Source organism: Apodemus sylvaticus, chromosome 11 (genome assembly GCF_947179515.1).
Source record: "Apodemus sylvaticus chromosome 11, mApoSyl1.1, whole genome shotgun sequence".
Classification (NCBI taxonomy): Eukaryota; Metazoa; Chordata; class Mammalia; order Rodentia; family Muridae; genus Apodemus; species Apodemus sylvaticus.
In genome coordinates, this window is record NC_067482.1 from 20,411,874 (window position 1) to 20,433,534 (window position 21,661).

Below are 21,661 nucleotides of genomic sequence, written 5' to 3' on the forward strand. Positions count from 1 at the left end.
TTGTCAAGATGATACTTGCTGGGAATGAAGCCTAGAGATTCCTCTTGCATGCATAGCCTCTGTGAATGTGGAGCCTCCCCATCAAGAGACCAGTGGAATGGAGCCTGGCAGATACCAGCCAAGAACCTGGCTCCAAAAGCAGGCATGAGAATGTAACTGCCCATAGAGACTTGGCACCTGTGATTCAGAAAGCCTTACTGTGGCCATCTGGCTGCTTCCCCTAGTGAAAACTGGGTGGCTCACAGCAGCCATTACTTACACTGGCAAATTCCAACATTTTGATTTGTTGGACCCTTTGTGTTCTATGCAGAGAGATATAAATGGTGAAATCCTTTTAGGAGGCTGGGTTGTTTTTCCCCCACTTCGCAAATTTACTCTAAAGAACACATTTTCAAAAGTTGTTCCAGAATCTAGAGGATAGCTCTCTATAATAATTAGATCGTTTCCTAAATAATGCTTTTACCGTATCTCTTCCCTCTTCAGTCACAAAATAAACAGCTTGGCTTTGCAAATATCTTACACATTTTCTCTTAAGCCATTTTTTACCTGACTTCAGGCATAAACAAGGTAGAAATTGGCTTAAGCCAATTTCTGAGGAACTTGCTGAGGAAATGCATGGTTCTAAAGACTTCTGAGTGACAGTTTCCAATATCTACGTTGTAGAAAATGGTGCTGGGGGTCGGGGGGGGGGAGGAATGATTCATATTTCCCTTTGGGAATCAATTTATCTAAATCCTAAATCTAGCATCTATCCTAGAACAAAGCAAATCAACCAAAAAACTTTCTCTACCAAATGCTTCTTTGGTAATCTTATTCAGGAGAAAATAAACTTTACTTGTATTAAATTTTTAGGGATCTTTGTAGAAATGTATAATTAAAGGTTTAAATAGTTATTGAGCTCCTACTCTCTCCACACTGCTATTCAGCAAAGGCATTAAACCGGAACACAGTAGCATTTCATCTATAAGCACCCAGGAGACACGCTGCCTATAAATATCCACTTGAAAATCTGATAAAGGATACATCTGACTCTCTTGTTTCGTGTGAGCCTGCTTAGATAATGGCCACCAAAGCCCTTCAACATCATATTATCATATGGAGTAAGAGACCTGAATTCGCTGAGGACTGGGAAATAAATTGCTGCAGAGGAAGCTCATTTCTCTGTAATTGAATTAGCATATTGTTATAAAGCAAACATTCAACATTTGGTCCCTCCACTAATTATGCTTGTCTGTTAATTTTACATCTGAGTTTCAAGATTTCACCTGCAAATGGAGACATTGCATATATTAGAACTATTATAAATCATATCACCTGATGTAAAACAGGTGTTCAAATGTTGGGACTGGCACTGCTGCTGTTACTACTCATCTTCTGTTGGATATGCTATTTGCTTTTGTCCATCATCATGAAGAGTATTGGAAAATACTAAAGACAGCAGTCTGGACTAGGTCAAATTAACTTTAAGCTCTGAAATCAATATTTAAAAGATATATCTACACTTCTGTATTAATGCAGCACAGATCACAATGCCTGAAATGTGAAATCACCATAAATGTCAATGAAAAATGTGGTATACATAAAGAGAATAGTACTATTCAGTCCTAGAGATGAGGGTAATTATGTTAGATGTGGCAATATGGATGACTGAAGAGGTCATTATGTACAATGAGCTGCACAAAGAAAAGACAAATGTGACTGCTACATGTGCATTCTACATCATCTGCGTGCACAGGAGGACCAGTGGGTCCCTGAGACTGCAGAGTTGGGAAAGATAATCAAAGATGCTGGCTGAATGCCACGATGCTTCAGTTCAACATGAGGAATATCCGATAAGTATTGGGCTAATGGGGTATATTAACTAGCTTGATTCGATTACTCTACATTGTGTACTTAGGGCCTCATTGAGTATCCCATAAACAAACACAATCATAACTGTATCTCTTTGTCAATAGCTAATACAATGGTTGCTTTGGCTTGAAATTCTATAGCTGGCAAAGATCTCTTTTGTCATACATTTTAATGAAAGAGAGTTTGTGCGGACTGAGGCATGCTTGGCTATTTTTAGACTTTAGCATTCTCTTCTGTTTCTTTTGGGGGAACATGTCTAACGTGTCTCCTCTTTTGCCTCTTCCATGCCTCCCCTCCCTTCTTTGATTCTCTTCTACACAGACCAGAACACGGTCCCAGATCTACACGCTGCCTCCTCCCCCTCCTCTGCGCTGAGGCTGAGTGAGGGGGACCCCACTGAGCATCTCAAGCTCTGGATACTTTCCTCAGCCTTGCAGCAGCATGTGACCTTTTCTGGGGTGACAGCAGGAAGAACTAAATACTCATTTGTACCACCATAATTTGGAAAGAAGCATTTGTGTCTTTACTCAAATTTGTATCTTTACCTCAAATTCTGGTTGCATAAACTAGATGGTCAATTAGCAATAGTAAAAATTTGTGTTTCAGGGCAACATCCTACATTATTTGCTGAGTGCTAAAGCCTGCTAGTGCTAACACATGCTGAGCATTCTTGATTCTTTAGGTGTCAATGCAAAACACTATGAAATCCACATGTGACAATTCATTATGCATTATTTGGCAACTGTAACCTGATAATGAAAGGAATGCTGCTCTAAAAATGGCATCGCAAGAGTCTTTTCCCATTAGGGTGATGGAAAGAGGGTACTGAGGAGCATAGACAGCAGGAGACTACAAGATAGGTGTGGTAAATACAAGATAGGTGTGATGACCTGCCCTCAATTTTAAATCTGAAAGTCACTAAGCATATCCCCTCAAGATATTTCTAAACATTATCTCTTCCTGATACCAGCAACATGTTATTAGCAATTTCATAACATAAACAGAATAATATAAGATTACCCTTTTGTTACAGATATAACAAGACTCAAGGGGATTTCATAATTATCAAAATCATGTATCTACTAAATATTATTCAGGCTCTAATGGAAGCTTTGGAAGAAAAGACTCCTGAATCTTCAAGATTATGAAATAGGCTTAGATGTCAAAACCTAAAGATTCAGTGAGTTATAGTCCTGAGCCTGACGTTTTCACTGTCATAAAGATCAAAATGGGCTACTAACTACTAGAATGGAGTGATAGGTGTTTGGATGCTGCAGATCTGGAAGACCTGGGGAAGAGACATAAGACCTGTGCCTTAAGGATGAGTTAGTCACAGGAGCAGCTATCATTAGTAGGCAGCTTTATTCAGACGTTTGCTACTTACTTCCCATGGAGTGCCTTGTTTTATAGCAGGTTGGAGTAAACTTGGTTTCATTGAGTTCTAGCCAAGACATTCATCTGTTCTGTGCAAATGGAAAGAGAATGAGGGTCCAGAATAAGACAGATGGGTGTGTGCTGCTGGGTTTGGAAGGAGCCGGCTGCATTCAGAAAGGCACCTGGAATGCCGTGTTCATCTGAAAGAGACGCATGCCGAAGGACAAAAGACGCTGCCTGACTAGCTCAGAACTAGAGAAGCGCCAGGCCCACTTCGGGAGTATTTGCGGGAGGTTAGGGGAATGCTTGCCCTATCTATTGCTTCAGGGATCGAGTCTGAACTCAGTAATGTGTTAGATGGAAAGAAGAACAATCCATCTAAAGACAAGTAGGAAAAGTAGAATCCAACCCCCAGACAAAAAGCAAAGACTTGCTAAAGGGTTTGAGAGAGCTGTCAAACCTGGCTGTGGTCCCAACCAGATCTAATTCACATCATTTCAAGTGAGTCTACGTTAATATTCAGGCTCACGCAGATCAAGTGGGCCAGAGTCAAAGCAACAGGAGCCTGACTAATTCTACCTGTGTTTCTCTGGCTCCTAGAACTATCAATAACAGTAGCAAAAGCCACGCTTTGGGTCTATTGATTGTTCTACACTGTTCACAGTGCCCAGGTTCCTGTTCGTAACAATAACACACTGCTCTCTAGAATATCCAAAGCTTTTCTGTGCTCATGGCCAAGCAGCTAGATGGGTAAGAACTAGATATCAGCTTCCTGACTGATGGAACCACTTGAAAGAGGAGGATAGATACAGAAGGCCGGACTGCACTGGGTTGTGCAAGCCTGCCGATGACACTTTTGCATGGTTTGATAAAGGAGGAGTTTGGGAAAGGCAGTGTGAATTGAAGCTGAAACCCTGTTCTGTGCTGACCAGTAGGCTGTGCGTTACTATAAATACAGAAGTCGTCCTGGGGTACCATCAAAAGCATAAAGAAAGCTATGTGAGCCCCAGGATCCAGCTGCCCTGCTTGGGGCTACCCAACTTCACCAACTCATGGCCTGAGGCTATACTTGCTGTTAGTCTTGGATCCCCAAGGTGGATCAGGATTCCTCTTTATATCCATTCAAACAACAACAAAAACAAGGAAGGTTCAGACTATGAGAAAGGGTCTCCTCCTGTCATTGTTAAAAAAAGGGGGGGTACTGATATCACTTACCAAAAAGTCTGTAGAAATACAAAAAGTTATTTCCATGAGTTTCTCCCTGAAGAGAAAGATACTGAAGCAAACAGTCCAGAAGCCATTCATATTACTCTGAAGTCTCCCTTGTGTAGTTGTGCTTATATGACTGAGTGCATTTGCTGAATGATTACTAAGCGTCAGTTACAATTCCAAGCACTTACATAGACCTCTGATTTTTTTCTCATTAGTTCTGTTTTACAGTCATCAAAATGAACGACAATATTTTTCTAATTCTTTGTTAGGAAAAATGTTTTAATAATTTAAAAAATGTTTTAATAATGTTTTAATAATATTAAAAAATTAGTTCATATCTCTCTCTCCTTCTCACTCGTGTGAGTCAGTTCTCTCTTTCTCCTCAACCCCATGCCCTTCCCCATGGTGACTCCCTTGGCTTCAGTCCTTGGGGCCAGTGAATTCGCCTGAGAGCAGCTTCCCAATATACCTGCCTTTAATGTGTGTGTGTGTGTGTGTGTGTGTGTGTGTGTGTGTGTGTGTGTTGGGGGAGGGGGTGCGTGTGTAAAATGAGTTCAAATAAATGACCAGAAAAAAAAAAAAAGAAATTCAAATTCATAGTGTGGGTCAGACTGAATGAGCAAAACCATTTCTCAACAAAGAATGTCTATACCCTCAGATCACAGGAGTCAAGGAACTGGCCTTTATGATGAGGGGAGAAGAGAAAGAAGTGTGGAGACTCAGCCAAAAAGAAACAAATCAATGACGGCCTGACAATGGTCACACTGGTAAGAAAAGCTGACCCCTCAAATTGGGATTCCAAGTCACTCTTGGTCTTTAATCAGGGCTCATTCACCTTGCATGGGCTTTGGGGAAGACAATACAGATCAAAACTATCCACTTTTTTCCTCATCCATAAGATGGAAAATTATATACTATTTATTTTTTAAAAAAATCAGATCATGATTTTTTTAAAAAATAAAACATGTTTCTCAGCCTCATAAATATCTTACAAAATCTTTAAGAGATGAATAGCAATTATACATGCAACCTGTTTCTACTTCTTTATACTTCATATTTGATTTTTAAGGTACTACCCTCAAAAAGAAAGGTAAAGTACTTACCTTCCTAAGCTTAAGTATCATTCTTTCATAATAAACTAAAATAATACATAACTATTATTTAAGTTACTCCGTCAAAACTGCCAGAGAGTGTCGGATTTGTGAGCTGTCCATTTTCTTTAATTCACAAAAGTCAGTCAGATTGCTGAACCTAACACAAACCTGAGGAAAGCTGCCTTGGTTCTTCCTGGGGTTTTACAAGCAAAAGTGGTTTTGTTTAAAAAAAAAAAAGTCAATAACAACAGCTGTAAATCATCATCTACGACCCAAGCCACATAAGAACTCTGTGAAAAAATGAGTTAGTTTTTAGCTATGTGTATACTGCTGATAGAATGTTTGAAAACCAGCTACTTGGCAGAAAGAGTGTATGTCTCTATGCATATGTTTGGGGATAGGGTAAATTTACTGGCATAAAAGACATATGGTGGGCCTGGAGAGATGGCTCACAGGTTAAGAGCAGTGGCTGCTCTTCCAGAGGTCCTGATGAAAACAAAACAATATCTGTATCTTTCAGCCTTCACAAACTTTTCAGTGGTGTTTCTGTCCATCTTTACTAAATCATATAGGAGCTTTAACTACCAAAAGAAAAAAAAATCTCTCAGCCTTAGTGGACTGTATTTCAGCTGCTATAAATACGTGCTTTGGTTTTAATTTGCATTGTCGGTATTTTCTCCATAACTTTTTACAGTTCAGAGACAGCTAAAACAATAGTCAGGCAAGCCCTGGGTCTTAGCACTTGTTGCTATCTAAGATGGAAACACTACACGGTGGCTAGCAGCCTTCAGCAGCTTGCCTGAAGCCCCTGGAGTCATGGCTGAGACTCTGCGCATGATGAGAGCAGAAGCTACTGCATGCACGGGAGCAATCATGTTATCATGTCTGTGCACTCTACACACAGGTGGAAATCACCCCAAGTGTGCAGAGAATAGCAAATTATCATCAACCAAATAGGAAGTTGTGCCTTTTGAGTATGCGTTGCCATTGTTTTTAATATAATTATTTAGTTGTAATGGGATTTCTCCCCTCAATGCTGGATCTTGTACGTTGATGGGCACTGACTTTAGGACACCTCTGGGAACTAAAACACTCTCTGACTCACGTGTCTCCACACCATTCAGCAGTCTGCCACACTGTTGCTAGCATATCCAAGGCCAACTTTGTTACTGGATCTATTTCTATATTTAAGGCCAAGGTGATTTATGTGTATCTAGGCTTCCCATGAGGATATTACAATCCTCCTCCAACTAGAGTCGACCTAAGATTCTTGTTTATTAAAAAGTAGTGAAGAGTATGTAATTCCCTACTTCAGATGTTTATTCAAAGAACATTACATAGTTCTTAAGTGTATTAAGTGATTAAGCCCCAAGACATAAAAGTAACTGTGTAAACTTGCAGGTTAAGAGCAAGCAACTGTGGAAAGCCAAGAACTTGCCACCTCACCTGTGATTTATGATCGTGTACCTTAGAGGCACATGTAACTCACTGTTGTAGGATCTCGCAAACCCAAATCTTGCCTGTGAAAGTTAAAAAGTTGGGCAACACAAAGGGCCAATAATTACACATTTGAAACAAACTAATCCTGTGCTGTGAGGAATACGAAAGAGAACTGCCTGCCCTCTCCCATTTGCTTTCTGCCCTGTGTGTGTAGCAAAGGAGAGGGGGCCATGAAGGCAAGTTCAATTTCCCCTCAAGCGCAGGATCTACCGATAAAGCAACCTAGCTCATTCATTGTATTTTACAATCTAAATAACTTCTCCAAAAGATTGGCTGCCGAGGCTCTTCTGTTTCTAGTCTCTGCTCCACTGTGGCGCATGAGAAGGTGGCTTAGCCTCTTGGAAAGAGAGGAGCACAGCAGTCACAGCCACCCTATCTACCTCAGCACTGTATCTTCATACTTCTGTATCCTACCACGGGGTATTCAATGACTGAAAGCAAACAAACAAAACCCCCCAACTCTTAGAATCACGCTTTGTATGAGAAAGGACTGTTGCCTAAGATAAAAAGGAATGACTGACCTTTAACTGCTGTGATTGCAAATACAGGTGCGGGTTAAGACAAAATGCTCTGCCAGTCCATGAAAAACCTTTTCTTCAAAAACAAATCAACCGGCATATAAAGCTGAATATCTCTCTGTAGATCGAAATGTTCTAAGTAACAGCAAACTATATCAGAAGTATACTCTTTTTTTTTTTCCAGAGCTGAGGCCAGAACCCAGGGCCATGCAAGTGCACTCTTCCACTGAGCTAAATCACCAGCCCCTAGAAGTAGTCTAAATTTGAGTCTTTCTCTTATGAAAGTATTTTATTGAAAACATTCATATCTTAATTATTTTTAAGGACATGTTAGACTTAAGATTATGAAATTTTGTTCCTAGTAATGTATCTTCAACTCATAGGTTTTTAATATTAAGTGAGAAAATAATCAATTCTGGATATGGACTGGCTGGGTCAAATTCAGTTTATAAAGTCATTTTAGCTTGTCATCTGTCTGAGAGCACATTCTATAATATCATGTTAGTGCAAGTGGCTGCTCCAGGTTACATATGATCTCTCTCTCTTCCCTTTCTTGGCACTAAGAAGATGCAGTTGTAGACTCTAGAGCCGGTTCTACCAACCCAGCACCTACTGGACTCTGCCCACCACATCATCAACTCCCACACTTCAGAGTAACGTGCGTCTGCCTCCTCAGCCTGCACACAAACATGAAATTTGCTCCCAACAAAGAGACACAAAAGGTAGACACTTTGCAAGAAATTGTGGTAAGTGCAATAAAATAAACATCACAAGAACATACTGTCTTTCCCATTGTTAATATGAGTTAATATCCCATCTGTAGTAATTACCATTCCAGCATCTTATCATGATACGAACTACCTTTTCAAGCAGTAAGATGACCACCAATAGTCTAGACAACTGACTCCAACTCGAAATGGGATGCTGTGATGCAAAATGTTGTGATCCGAGACATCTTATCTAATTAGATCCTCCCAGTTGTTGCAAGTCATCTTGAAGACATATTCCCTGAAGTCTCAGTCTCTGCAAGCTTTCTGATTTGTGAGCAATACTCAGTTGTTGGACCTCAGAGTTATGAGTGAATCATTTCAGTCCATCAGAATAGACCCACATAGAGAATCACAACACTGTGGCTTTGTAACCTGCAGCAACAGGAAAACCCTTCCATCAAGACCATACATCTGCCCAACTGTGTTGAAAGGATCATGAAATGACCATGGCATATGAACTTGAGAAAGGAAATGTAAGGGGATGGGGGTGAAGAGATGGAGTGAGGTGATACAGAAGGAGAAAGCATCGAGCAGCAGCCACTGGCCCTGCATTACCATTATCAGGGTTGCTAAACATCCTACTTGCACTGGAGACCGTCTTCCCAATGTCAGCTAGGGATCGGAGGTTGGATTTCTTGGTTTGATGTCGATGTTTCCGGAGCAGAGTGTAGGTAACCTTATCCTTGAGGTCAGGCTTCAGTAGGCCTGTCTCGATCTGGTGGTCTGCAATCATCTCTAATGCAAAAACAAAGCGAAAAGGGTGTCAGTCACCAAACAGTGCAGCTAACTGTCACCAGCCTTGTGGATGTCACCATCAAACCAACACCAAGGTCTTACTTCCCAAAACCCCAGCTTTCCACTTTATATGAAGAGACAGGATTAAAGAGAGTATTATAACTATTCTAGCATTAGTTGGATCTTTACAAAGGTAGAACTGTCAGAACTGTCTTAATCTCTCTCTCTCTCTCTCTCTCTCTCTCTCTCTCTCTCTCTCTCTCTCAAAATTCACCCAGCTATGGTGAATCCTCTAAATCAGTTTCTTTGAGTAACACAATTAGTAATTTGCATTTTTCAATTTTAAAAAGCAATGTTCTAATTATTATATCCTGCATTACACTAATCAGAAATGTCAAATGTAAGATAAAAAGAGAACTTGAACATTGTAAAGCCACAAAAAGGGATTATTAAAGTCTATCTCCCCAACTCTTTGAAGTTATATTTTCTTTAAGACACCGTTTCCAATATCAGATCATTTGAACAGCTAGTGAAGAAAAGATTAAACTATAAAATTATACATACCCTAGTCTTTTCAAAGATGTCAGATTAAATCGTCCCAGTCAACTCCAACTAAAACCTTGCCAGTCTATTCTACTGATCATTTCAAACACTGCCTATTTTTGAGAAAATTTAAATATCCTAGTTAGAAAAAAAGTTTCTATTTACTCTTCTTTACCGTTTTAACTTTAAAATGAAAGTGGTTTTGGGGGTTAGGGAGATGGCTCAGGCAGTAAAGGATAAAGTCTTTTGCCCTGCATGCAGGAGGGCGTGGCATCAGACAGCATCTACAGAAAAAGCTAGGTACAGTGTTATCCACCTGTATCCTCTTGCAGGAGGAAACATGGTGAAGACAGGCAAAGCCCTGAACTCAAAGGCAATGCAGGTCCAGTGAGAGATGTTACCTCAAAAATAAGATGACTATAAGGTAAAGAAGATACCCAACAGCAACTCTAGCCTACACCACGGGTGATCACACACACAGAGGCAGACAGACACATTCATGCACATGCACACACACACACAGGCATGAAACAATGATTGCTTCACTATGATCTGTAAAGTGTTCTGTTTGACAACAAATCCTATTCCAATAGAAAGTAGCTTCTTTCTCAAAGGTAAGCACATAAAGAAAACCCAGGCATTCTATTCCAACATCTGCCTCCACTCAGAGTGAGACAGCCGGTGAAACCATCCCAGAATCTGTGGGTGATGTGCAGGGCAGGGCACCACACTGTATAGCTTCCCCTTGGGAAAGTATTTGGGTAGGGAAATACAAAAGCCTGTTCTTAAGCAAAATTCTAACTGGAAAATCAATGGGTGGTGGGACCACCACCAGTCAGTCCTATGGAATCCTGCCCTGAAGGAAGGTGCAGGGTCCCCAGGACCTGGATGATGCCTCATTGGTCCAGCTTTGGAGTGAGCACTCAGTCTTACCACCTACATCTAGAAGCTAACAATTTACAGTGGACAGGGAGCCATTTGTAAGGCTGTCGGAGACTAAATCAAGGATTTTCCTTCATTTGCCCAGTGCAAATGCTATAAATGGACCATGAACCACTTGGTAAAGGGACTTGGAGGAGACAGGAAGTTTCTCTGGTGAGTGTTTTGATTTGAAAGTGGCCTTCAGCTTGGGTATTTTTAACCACACACCAACCGCACTCAGTAAAGTGCTCAGAATGACCCCTAGAAGTACAATTAGCCCCCTGTCCCACAGTGGAGTGATTAGGTGCCTTCAGAACACAGCCCTGTACTTTCCCTTCCAGTCCTGTTCCATGTGGAAAGTCCATCTACAGCAGGAACACAAAAATAAACAGCAGGAGCATGTCTGCAGCAAGCGTTATCAGACTCTCAGTCTGATGCCAGGATCCTGGATTAAAGAGTTTCTTATCTAACCTTCCTGGCAAGGCTTCCCAATGCATATGCATGCACAGCCGGCCCTCCTGTTACTAATGCCTGGAAATCACTGGTTAGACAGGTTAAAACATCTGTGTGGCTTATGGCCTTCATTAAGTTTCCATTTAAAAACAAAATGGCCGGCATAATAGGCTCTCTCCAAGTACCAACTGCAAAACCTTTCAAAGGAAAGTGGGGGCAGTTACTTTTACAACTACACTGAAATTAAGCCCTGTGTTCAGATCCCACAGACGCTATCAACTGGGAGAAACTATGCCAAAAACCTAGGGAGACCTCCAGGTCAGCTCTTGTTACACAGGTGAGGGAAAAGTGGGTGAAGAAATGAGTGGTGCCTCCAAAAAACTAACCAGAAAGGCAGAACCCCCAGCTAGGAGCTTGCTTTCTGATACACATTTAAATCTTTCCCCATTCGACACAGCATTTTCCATATTTAAAAAGCAAGTCCCCCAGGCTGGTGTACGGCTGCCGCACTAGCATCCAGGAAGCTCAAGTAGAAGGACTGACTTCCGGGCAGTGTGAGCCAAGGAGCCCACAAGGTCAAAGCCTGGCTATGGAGCTCTGCCTCAAAAAAATGGAGCTTTAGGCAGAGAAAGGAGTGATATCTGCAGAGCTTCTGCAGACGAATGGGAACTAGCTAAGGGGACCAGTGAGCTTTGGGGGAAAAGACACACAGGGCCAAATACAAAGTTCTCAACTTCAAAATTAACGAAGAAAGCATAAATAAATGTACGTGGCCATAAGCAAGTAAAACATTTGTTAGGTCTGTCAAAATTATCTATCTCAGTGATAAGGACCCACGCCGCAGCCACAGCCTGAGCATGACACTGCGGACCAAGACATTTGGCAGAAACGTAACAAAAGCTTTCAATGTGTTCAAAACCTTTGAATTTTCTACAACTGGAACTCTACACTAATCAAATAATTTTGCTAAACTATAAAAAAACAATATCCACTTCTCTTGATAATAAAACCTTCAAGGTCACCTAATGCCTAATAAATTACAGCTATTGTGTTTTACTTATAGAATGATGGGAAAACAGATATTTATGTTTTTAATCTTTAATTGCATTCCAATTAAAATGATGAACCATAAGGCTAGAGAGATGGCTCAGCAGATAAGAGTGTTTGCTCCCCAAGAACGGGGGCCCAAGTTCAAGTCCTGGCAGCAGTGTGAAGAATCTTCTGCCATGGCTGTGCATTACAAGGCAGACACAGGTGGGCCTTGTGAATTCACTAGCCGTGCAGCCTAACATCACAGAGAGCTTCGGGGGGGTGGGGGAGGGGGGAGCGTGTCCCAAGGCAATAAGACAGAGAGTGAGAAAGAAGATACCCAACACCCCGCCCCAGCCTCCACATGAAAGGGCACCCACACAGTCACATGCTCACGTGTGCACACACACAAACGCTGCACCATCATTTCATTTCGAGGAAAAGTTACACGCACCATAAACGGAGCATAAGAAGAATGTTGAGATGATCAATGACAGAATGAGATTAGGAAACATTTTATTTTTGCAGTAAAATTAGGGAAGGTTTTATTTGTGTGGTAAAGTATTTACACAATATATTTAAATGAATATATATCAATTCTAAGATTAGAAAGAATAAAAAGTATAAATTTGAAAATATAAAGTTGTTTTTTTTTTTTTAAGGAGAGAAAAAAACAAGAAACAGCAGAACTCATACATCTGCCAGGGTGTGTGTGTGTGTTTGTGTGTGCGTGCGTGCGTGTGTGTGTGTGTGTGTGTGTGTGTGTGTGTACACATATAAAATGAGCTCCAAAAATAGGCTGCATTTTTCTCATCCATTTCGCATTGTGCTAAATACCTGAAATGGATTACAGCTTTTTTTTTTAAACAAAAGAGGGGAAGAAAATTCCATGAACTCGACTTCGTGCGTGAGTGACACCCTTTAAATGTAGGATTACAATGGAGTGCTAATAATAAATCTATTAAAATAATCCCTGGAAATTATGTCTTATCCTCTGTAATGCTTCAAAGACAATTTTTCTATTAAAATACAGAAGGGATTCTTTAAAAAGAAATTAAAAGCACTGAAAAGAATCCCAGGTAAGCTGATTTCACTGTAAGAACGACACCCCGCAGCCGAGCCTGGCGTGGGCCCTGTCCAGCTGCTTGCCCTGGCCTGGGATATGCCGGTGCTCTGTCTCTCAGGAGGATAAGGAGGAGCAGCAGCAAATGGACCACAGAGATGGCTAAGAATCACACTCATATTTATTGGCTATAATTACACTTTGTATTATTTATTCCCCCCCCCCCCATTTTCTGAAATAAAATTGACCTACTGGGAGAAAACTATCATGCTGTCTAGGAGCACGTAGCTGCCAGTTGAGAACTGTCAGCATGTGCATCGCTACTTCATCCTCTGTGAGAAAAAGATTGGAATAGCAATAAGTTAATCCCTACGGCTCCTCACATCCCTGTGCCGCCTTCTGTCGTTTAAAACGCAGCGAAGGTTTTCCGCAGTTCATATTTTACTCTCCATAAGACTGTATTCTTCTGGAGGATTTTTGCTCCGTTATCAGGTTACACTCGTTTACTCTCCTCTGCAAAGCTGGGCTTTTCATTTCCTCCCTTTCTTTTGCTCATGATGTATGGTTTGCTCTAAACTGTTTTTCTGAATTATCAGCTCCAGAATGACAACCCTGGCCCTCTGCCTCCTTGCCCCAGGAACTGTGGAGCAAACATATTAGTGAGTGATGATACCTCAAAGTGCCCTAGGAGTGTCTAATTTTAACACAGGATGACAATGTTCAAAGTAAATTCATGGAGGTTAGAAAAGAGTCCGCAGCCGATAATAAAAAATTTTTTAAAAAAGTTATGGGAAATTAAACAAGAACATCAAACACTCACTGAATCTTTCTTACATAGATAATATAGATTAAATTGGCCTGTGGATAAATATGTCTGTAGGAGATGGTGTGTATTACATTCATTGATGTGGGAAGTCCCAGCCTAAAGTAGCAGATGTCAGAGCTTCCCTTTTTGGCCAATGGCTAAAGAGGGTCCAGTTCAATGTGGGACTCTCATCTGCTGTGCACACACAGTGAGGCAGTTGCCGGAGATCAGGAACTCTTCAGGGTAGCTCAATGGGAATGAAGAGCACAAAGACAGCTTTGCAAGAAGTTCAGGTCTAAAACTTTCATCACCTTGTTGATCAGCTCTGAGACCAGCAAAAATCAGCCAATCAATCAATCAATCAATCATCAATCAATAAAAAGAATGAATGAATGTTCCACTACTCTCATCTCTTCAGTCTTTGGAAGCTTTCCTTCTGCTCATGAAATCCCAACTATCTCTATGCGAGACTCAAATCAGACTTCATGTAGTCATCTGGTAGGTGGCACATAGGAAACTCTAGATAGCTAATTACACTAGGGTAAAAGTATGAGCCCTGCAGGTCTGTTGACCTTGCTTAATTCTCCTAACAACTCAGAAAGACACACTGTGGTGTTCAGTTTCCATTGTCAAGCTGACACAATCTAGAATCACTTGAAATGGGCATCTCCTTCAGGAACTATGTAGATTAAATTGGCCTCTGGATAAGTATGTCTGTAGGAGATGGTGTGTATTACATTCATTGATATGGGAAGTCCCAGCCTAAAAGCACACAATGCCATTCTGAGGATTGGGTCCTGGACTAGATAAAAAGAGGGCAAGTAGAGCCCAAATATCTATGCATCCCCTGATCTCTGCTCCTGAAGATGTAACATGACCCATTCTCTAAGACTCCTGCCTCTCTGACTTTCAAGCTGTGATATCATGACCTAAAATATATCTTTCTCCACTAAGCTGCTTTATGGTACTCCCACAGAAGAGAAAACCAGGTCTCCAAGACGGAGCTAACATGTTCTCACCATGATCATCTATACTGACTATGACAGAGGAAGCCTTCAGTTAAAGCTGTGATCCCAGTATTTCTCCACTGGTACCACTCAGTGTCACCCCACTCACTGTCACATAAAGTGAACTCCCCACTCAGTGTCACATGAAATGAACTCCTCCCAGAGAGATTTTCTTTAACTTTATTTTCATAGAGAGCAAAACATACACTCAGTGGAAGGAATAAATAGTCTGAGATTTCATGCAGAGAAATTCCACAAACTCTGGTGAGATAGATAGATAGATAGATAGATAGATAGATAGATAGATACATACATACATACATACATACATACATACATACATATGCAAGACCCTCGCACCGATGCAATCTGACTCAGACACTGTGTCACTAGCCATAGGGTCCTATGGCTGGCAGCCTGCCCCATAGCATTCGCTACACACCCCCACATGACTGGACATTCATGGCAGCCTGGGAAGTGGAGGATTTTCATTCTTCTGTAGGATGCAAACTCTGTTTTTGAACAAAATGGAACAGAGGTGCAGAAAAGCTCAGAGAAACGTCTAAGGTCAAAGAGCTCTAAAAGCCGAGTATCCAGAGAGTCGGTTAATATAGGAGGGTGAGAAGGTTCTTTAGCCAGCATATTAACCTGGGGTGAGGTAATGGCTCACTATGCAAATACCTGCTGTGAAAGCTTGAGGACCTGAGACCAATACCTAGCATTTATGTTGATAAAAAACAATCAGGCATGGTGGCATGTAGCTATACAGGAGAGGCAGAAACAGGAGAGGCTGTGGTTCACTGGCCACCCTACCGAGTCTGCTCAGGGAGCTCCTGAGAAATACTGTCTCAAGAAACAAGGGATGGGCTCCTGAGAAATAAAACCACAGTTTACTCTGACATCCACACATACACACACACACACACACACACACACGCACAGAAGCACACACATCCACCCATTCGCATGCACACAAATGATCCCACATACACACAAGTATATATAAAAAATGTCAACTGTACATTAATAAGTACAAAAGCTAATATATGTACGCATGTTAGATGCAATCTTCAAGGTAACAAAAATATAAAGGATTTTTAAAAAGCACAAAATAGTAAAGACTGATAAATAAATTTGGAAAAAAAATCTCTAAATAATCCAAAATAATAGCAATGACCATAACCAGAGATGGGTATTATCTCTTAATGCTAGTTGCCTTGATATTTGTCAAATTTTTGGTAAATCACTCATTTCATGACACATACCTCTAAGAACCAGTGGTTTAGAGAGGATTCAGCCCTGCTTACCCTAGCGGACATTCCTGAGTAGGAGGAACCTGAGGTGGTATACTCACCCACCAGCTGTGGGAGGGAAGACGCCTCCCGGTCAAGCAGGATGGATCCTTTCTCCATACACGTCCTCAGCTCAAACAGGCTGTGCAGGGACAAGGTGGCCACATGGGGTTTGCTCCATCGCTCCCCACCCTGCTCCACTTTCTCTTCAAACTTAATCCACCTAGGAAGATGAGATTAGGAAGAAGCAATGAACAGAACTGCAACCTTCCCTGAAGGCAGCTGTGACCCCTGCCCACATCCCTGACCAGTACTGTCACAATGTCTCCCTCCTCTCAACAGGATCATCAACTCCGTCAGAAATACATCTAACCACCAGATCACTTTCTCTTAAAATACAAAATGAAGTCAAAGTAAACCTCTACCACCCTCCTCCTCATATAACCATGAAATCACTAAAAATAATTACTTAAGTGATTTTTACATGAGAAGGGGGAAGGAAATAATCACAGGAGGCAGAGGAAGGAGGGACCTGGGTGGGAGAGAAGATGGAGGGGGGAGGGGAACAAGATCAGGTATTGGGGGGAAGGGGATGGAAGAGAAGCTAGTGGACCAAGAGAATGAATGGAAAAAGGCAGCCTCTGCACCTCACTTCCAGAAGATCCTGCTATACCACTCCTGGGCATATACCCAGAGGATTCACCACCATGTAATAAGGATACATGCTCTACTATGTTCATAGCAGCCCTATTTATAATTGCCAGATGCTGGAAAGAACCCAGGTATCCCTCAACAGAAGAGTGGATGCAAAAAATGTGGTATATCTACACAATGGAGTACTATTCAGCCATTAGAAACAATGAATTCATGAAATTCTTAGGCAAATGGATGGAGCTAGAGAATATCATACTAAGTGAGGTAACCCAGACTCAAAAGGTGAATCATGGTACGCACTCACTAATAAGTGGATATTAACCTAGAAAACTGGAATACCCAAAACATAATCCACACATCAAATGAGGTACAAGAAGAAAGGAGGAGTGGCCCCTGGTTCTGGAAAGACTCAGTGAAGCAGTATTCGGAAAAACCAGAACGGGGAAGTGGGAAGGGGTGGGTGGGAGGACAGGGGGAGAGAAGGGAGCTTACGGGACTTTCGGGGAGTGGGGGGCTAGAAAAGGGGAAATCATTTGAAATGTAAATAAAAAATTATATCGAATAAAAAAAAAGCAGCCTCTGGGGGTAGCACGTGGGGGACCCTCTAGAAAGTACCAGAGACCTGGGAGTGAAAGACTCTCAGGACTCATTGGGGGTGATCTTAGCCAAAATGCCCAACACTGGGGAGAGGGAACTTGAAGAGATCACCTCCAGTAGATAGAAAGGACCTCAAGTGGAGGGACAAGGACACTAACCCACAGTCAAGATTTCTGAACCAGAATTGTTAGTGTCTAAAAGAACTTCAGGGACAAAAATGGAAAAAAAGCCTGAAGGAAAGGTGCTCCGATGATCAGCCCAACAAAGGATCCATCTCATGTGGGGCACCAGGGCCTGACACTGTTACTGACGCTATGCTGTGCTTACAGATGGGAGCCTGGCATGGCTGTCCTCTGAGAGGCCCTACCAGCAGCTCACTGAGACAGAAGCAGATATTTATGTCCAATGATTGGACTGAAGTCAGGGACCCCTTATGGTTGAATTTAAGTAAAGGATTGAAGACGCTGAAGGAGAAACAATGACCCCATAGGACGTCCAGCACCCAGACCCTAGGGAGCTCCCAGAGACTGAGAGTGGTATGCACCAACCAGGAGCATAAATACAGGATCAGCCCAAGGCCTCTGGCACATGACAGCAGGGGTCTGCCTAGTCTGGTCTCAGTGGGAGAAAATGTGCTTAATCTTCAGGAGACTTGAGGCCCCAGGTCTGGTGACTGGAACATGCTCTCAAAGGCAAAAAGGAGGAGTGGTATGAGGAAATATGAGAGGGAGGACTGGGGGGGGGGGGAAAGGCAATGACTAGAATGTAAATAAGTAAAATAATTTAAAAAGAAAAAGAAAAAAAACTCCAAGTAAGTAGTTTCTATAATTATAAAACTAGCCACCTTTGCCAATATTCTGTTGTGACCTTATAGAGTAGGTTTGTTTAAGATTAAGTAGCAACATGGAAGTAATGTTTATCTCCAATGGAAAATGCCCAGTTGTTGATACGTAATGAGGTTCATGTTTTACCATGTCTTCATCAGCTGTCTCTGTCTCAGCTGGCATATGTGCCTCTCACTGAGATGCTAATAGAAATCGTACCCTTCCAGCCAGGCTCTACATATGTTTAAAATGAGCAAACTCAATGGAGCACAGATTCGCTGTGATGACAATAATCTAGTAACTTCTGTGTTGGGACAGACAACCCTCACTCATAGCTTCTACTTTCTAAGACATGTGGACATTTTTGAAAACAGAGAAAGCAAAGACTTTTTTTTTAAGTTGGAGGGGGGGAAAGCACTTGAAAGCCTCATAATTCATGTGTCCCATCACACAGACTCTCCTAAGCAGCTAAGGGCATATAGGACACATCACTACCGTGACCATCTTCTGCCTCGCCCATCAAACCTCGGAATGATGCTGGAAGGGTAATGACGGGGTTAAATTTTTGTTTCCCTCCATTTCTCACCCAAGGGTTTAATGATTGAAAAGCATTTTCCTAGAACAAGCCAAACACTCACCTAACTCTCTGCAGCTGAGAACAAAGGGCAGGCATCAGAGCAAGCCAGAGGAAGCTCTACATACTGTATTATTTATAGAACTCTTATCAACCCCCAGGGAGGGGAAGAAGCTCCCTTCGAGGACCACAAGTGAAAACAAATCAAGAGATCAGCCACAGTGTCAAAGACAAGCTTAGAATTTTCATCTCACCCGGTGCTCATTGACTCAGCAGCATTTTCCATAAGCCTCCGGGCTCCTCCAGGAAGCCCCTCACAGGCAGGCAGCTCCTCCCTGTCAATGATAACTTACGTGTCCAACCTCTCCATGACTAGAGACCCCATTACTCTGTGTGCTCTACCCAGCAAAACTAGTGAGCTGCCTTGACTTTTAAATGTGTACCTTTTTACCTCCAGAGTTTAAAAGCCACAGCTCTAACCACGTGTACATGAGAGCAAAACTAAACAGAGTAACGTACAGAAAAGGTCATGAAGTTGAGAGGGGTTGGGGGAGAAACTGGAAGGCCTGGGAGCAGGGGAGGAGGCAGAAAACGGTATAGATGCAGTACTCAGGTATGCAGTTCTCAAAATAATAACAACAATAGCTCAAATAATGGAAAAGTTTAAAGGCTGGTACATCACTAAAGAGACTCTAACCCTTCAAAGCTGGACCCAGTCTATTTCCACAGAACTGAAACACATTTCTAAACAAAATGAGAAACTTCTATTATGCCCCTGCCATGCATATGTATGTGTGTGTGTGTGTGTGTCTGTGTGTGTGTGTGTGTCTGTGTGTGTGTGTGTGTTGTTAGAATTGGCATTTTCTTCCTCTTTGGTTGGAATTACTTCCAGAGACATAGAAGGAGCTAGAAGTCAAAGACAATTTTACATCACACATTTATAGTATTTGATGGCTATAAGCAAGACAGTAATAGACAATCAAGGAAAGCAGATTATTTCACAATCAATCACATGATTGCTGTGATGCTAGTAACTTTGGGCAGCACCTTTTCTTGCTTCCTCACAGAATCTTTAAAACTGCTGCCGAAGTTATCCCATGAACAGTTTTATTCTTAAAACTGTCTTAATGCTTAGCTCAAGATCACATTCTAGAAGACAGAGGAGTCCATAGTATATGGTATAAAATCAAGGCTACCCAGACATAGACTATCTATGGAAAATAGAGTGAGTACCTGTTTTGGCCTTCTAAGAATATCATTAGCTAAGGCTCTTTGATAACAGAATTTAAGCCCAAGATAAATAGCAAGGATTATCTAGAAACTGTAATGTGTAATGCTTCAGACAGCTTCATTTATTTCCCCGTATCTTTCTTCCCCCACCCCAGGATGTGCTAGAGACCTGGGATGGGGAAGGCTCCAAGGAATCTATGGGGAAGACTTTAGCCAAGACTCCTAGAAATGGGGACATGGATCCTGAAGTGTCCGCCCCTGTAGCCAAACAGGACCTCCAGTGGAGAGACAAAGACAAAAACCTGCCTATAAAACTTACAACCCAAAACAATTCAGGGACAAAGATGGAGCAAAGACTGAGCCAATGGCCAACCAATGACTGTTCCAACCTGAGACCCATCCCATGAGAAAACCCCTTATCGTTCTTAAATGAGTTCCCAATTATCAGTTATTGTCCATCTGTATTGCCAACCTTATAGTTTGAATGAGAACTAATCATTACAGTCACACACACACACACACACACACACACACACACACACACACGTGCACAAATATACCATAAATAAATAATAAATATTTTTAGATTATATGTTGAAATCTTAGGGTTTGGGGTTTGGGGTAGTTGCTGAGTTGGGTTTTTGAGATATTTTTACTCTATAGTCTAACCTAGCCTTGTACTCATGGCAATCCTCCTGCCTCAATCCTCCATGTGTTGCCATTATAGGTAGAGTCACCACACCCAGCTTTGTATGCTGAAATTATAGTACCTGGGACAAGATCTTTCACAACTAGGGAGTACCATCAAGAGCACATGGGTCCCACCACACCGAATGTGCAAAGTGCTTAGTCTTGGACTTTATATACTCCAGAACAAGGAGAAGTACTTCTGTGTATAAGAGATTTCATTTACAGTATTCTGTCAGCGCAGCCTGAATAGGCTAAGACAGTCCTCAATTAGCTAAGCAATATATGCTTAAGAAACTTTTCAAGAAGGGGATTCACTGAATCTCTTTCTGGCCTTTCCTTTAATCCTCTCTGCAGCGTAGATTTCTGGTAATTAACTGACTTAAGGCAGGAATCAGGGTAAGTTCTTCAAGAGCAGTAAGAAATCATAACTTCCAACTGGGCTGGACTTTCAGAAGAACCCTGCTCTCTCTGATAGATCCCACCTCCCCTTCAGGTTAAGATTACCATAAGGAAAGAAAGTTTCACAGCTAGCCCACTGTTCTGTCTATTCCTAAGGGATGCATGCTATCTCATGGCTAACTTCCGCATCCACTGCTCTTCAACTTCCATTAATATTGAAGGCTCTGATGAGCCTTCAATAATAAGGCATAGCTAACAGCACACAGGGACTCTGGCATAATGCCTATCAAATGAATCTACTGATCTACTTGTTACAAGGATGGTTATATCAATTTGCCCATTTAATTTCCTGCAGATAGTTTCCATCCCAGAGTTGGTGCATGCTCCATCCACGCTTCTCACATATCAAGGACAAACTTGACAAACAAATCGCCAACATTCCTCAATTCAAATCAACATCCATTAAGAAGACGGCTAAGGCAGAAAGACCAAAGTTCAGACTATCCAAACACCAGACATTCTGCAA

General features: G+C 41.7%; 1 protein-coding gene across 2 annotated transcripts in view; it reads right to left on the minus strand.

Annotated features, from left to right (window-relative positions):
• Positions 1-21,661, minus strand: part of Slc4a4 (solute carrier family 4 member 4) — a 322,837-nt gene that overhangs the window by 163,505 nt on the left and 137,671 nt on the right. For both annotated transcript variants that reach the window (XM_052198847.1, XM_052198846.1), the window contains exons 5-6: positions 16,230-16,390; positions 8,875-9,054 (exon numbers count right to left, since the gene is read on the minus strand). In XM_052198847.1, coding sequence (XP_052054807.1) covers positions 8,875-9,054; positions 16,230-16,390 — 341 coding nt within the window. The remainder of the gene's footprint in view (positions 1-8,874; positions 9,055-16,229; positions 16,391-21,661) is intronic.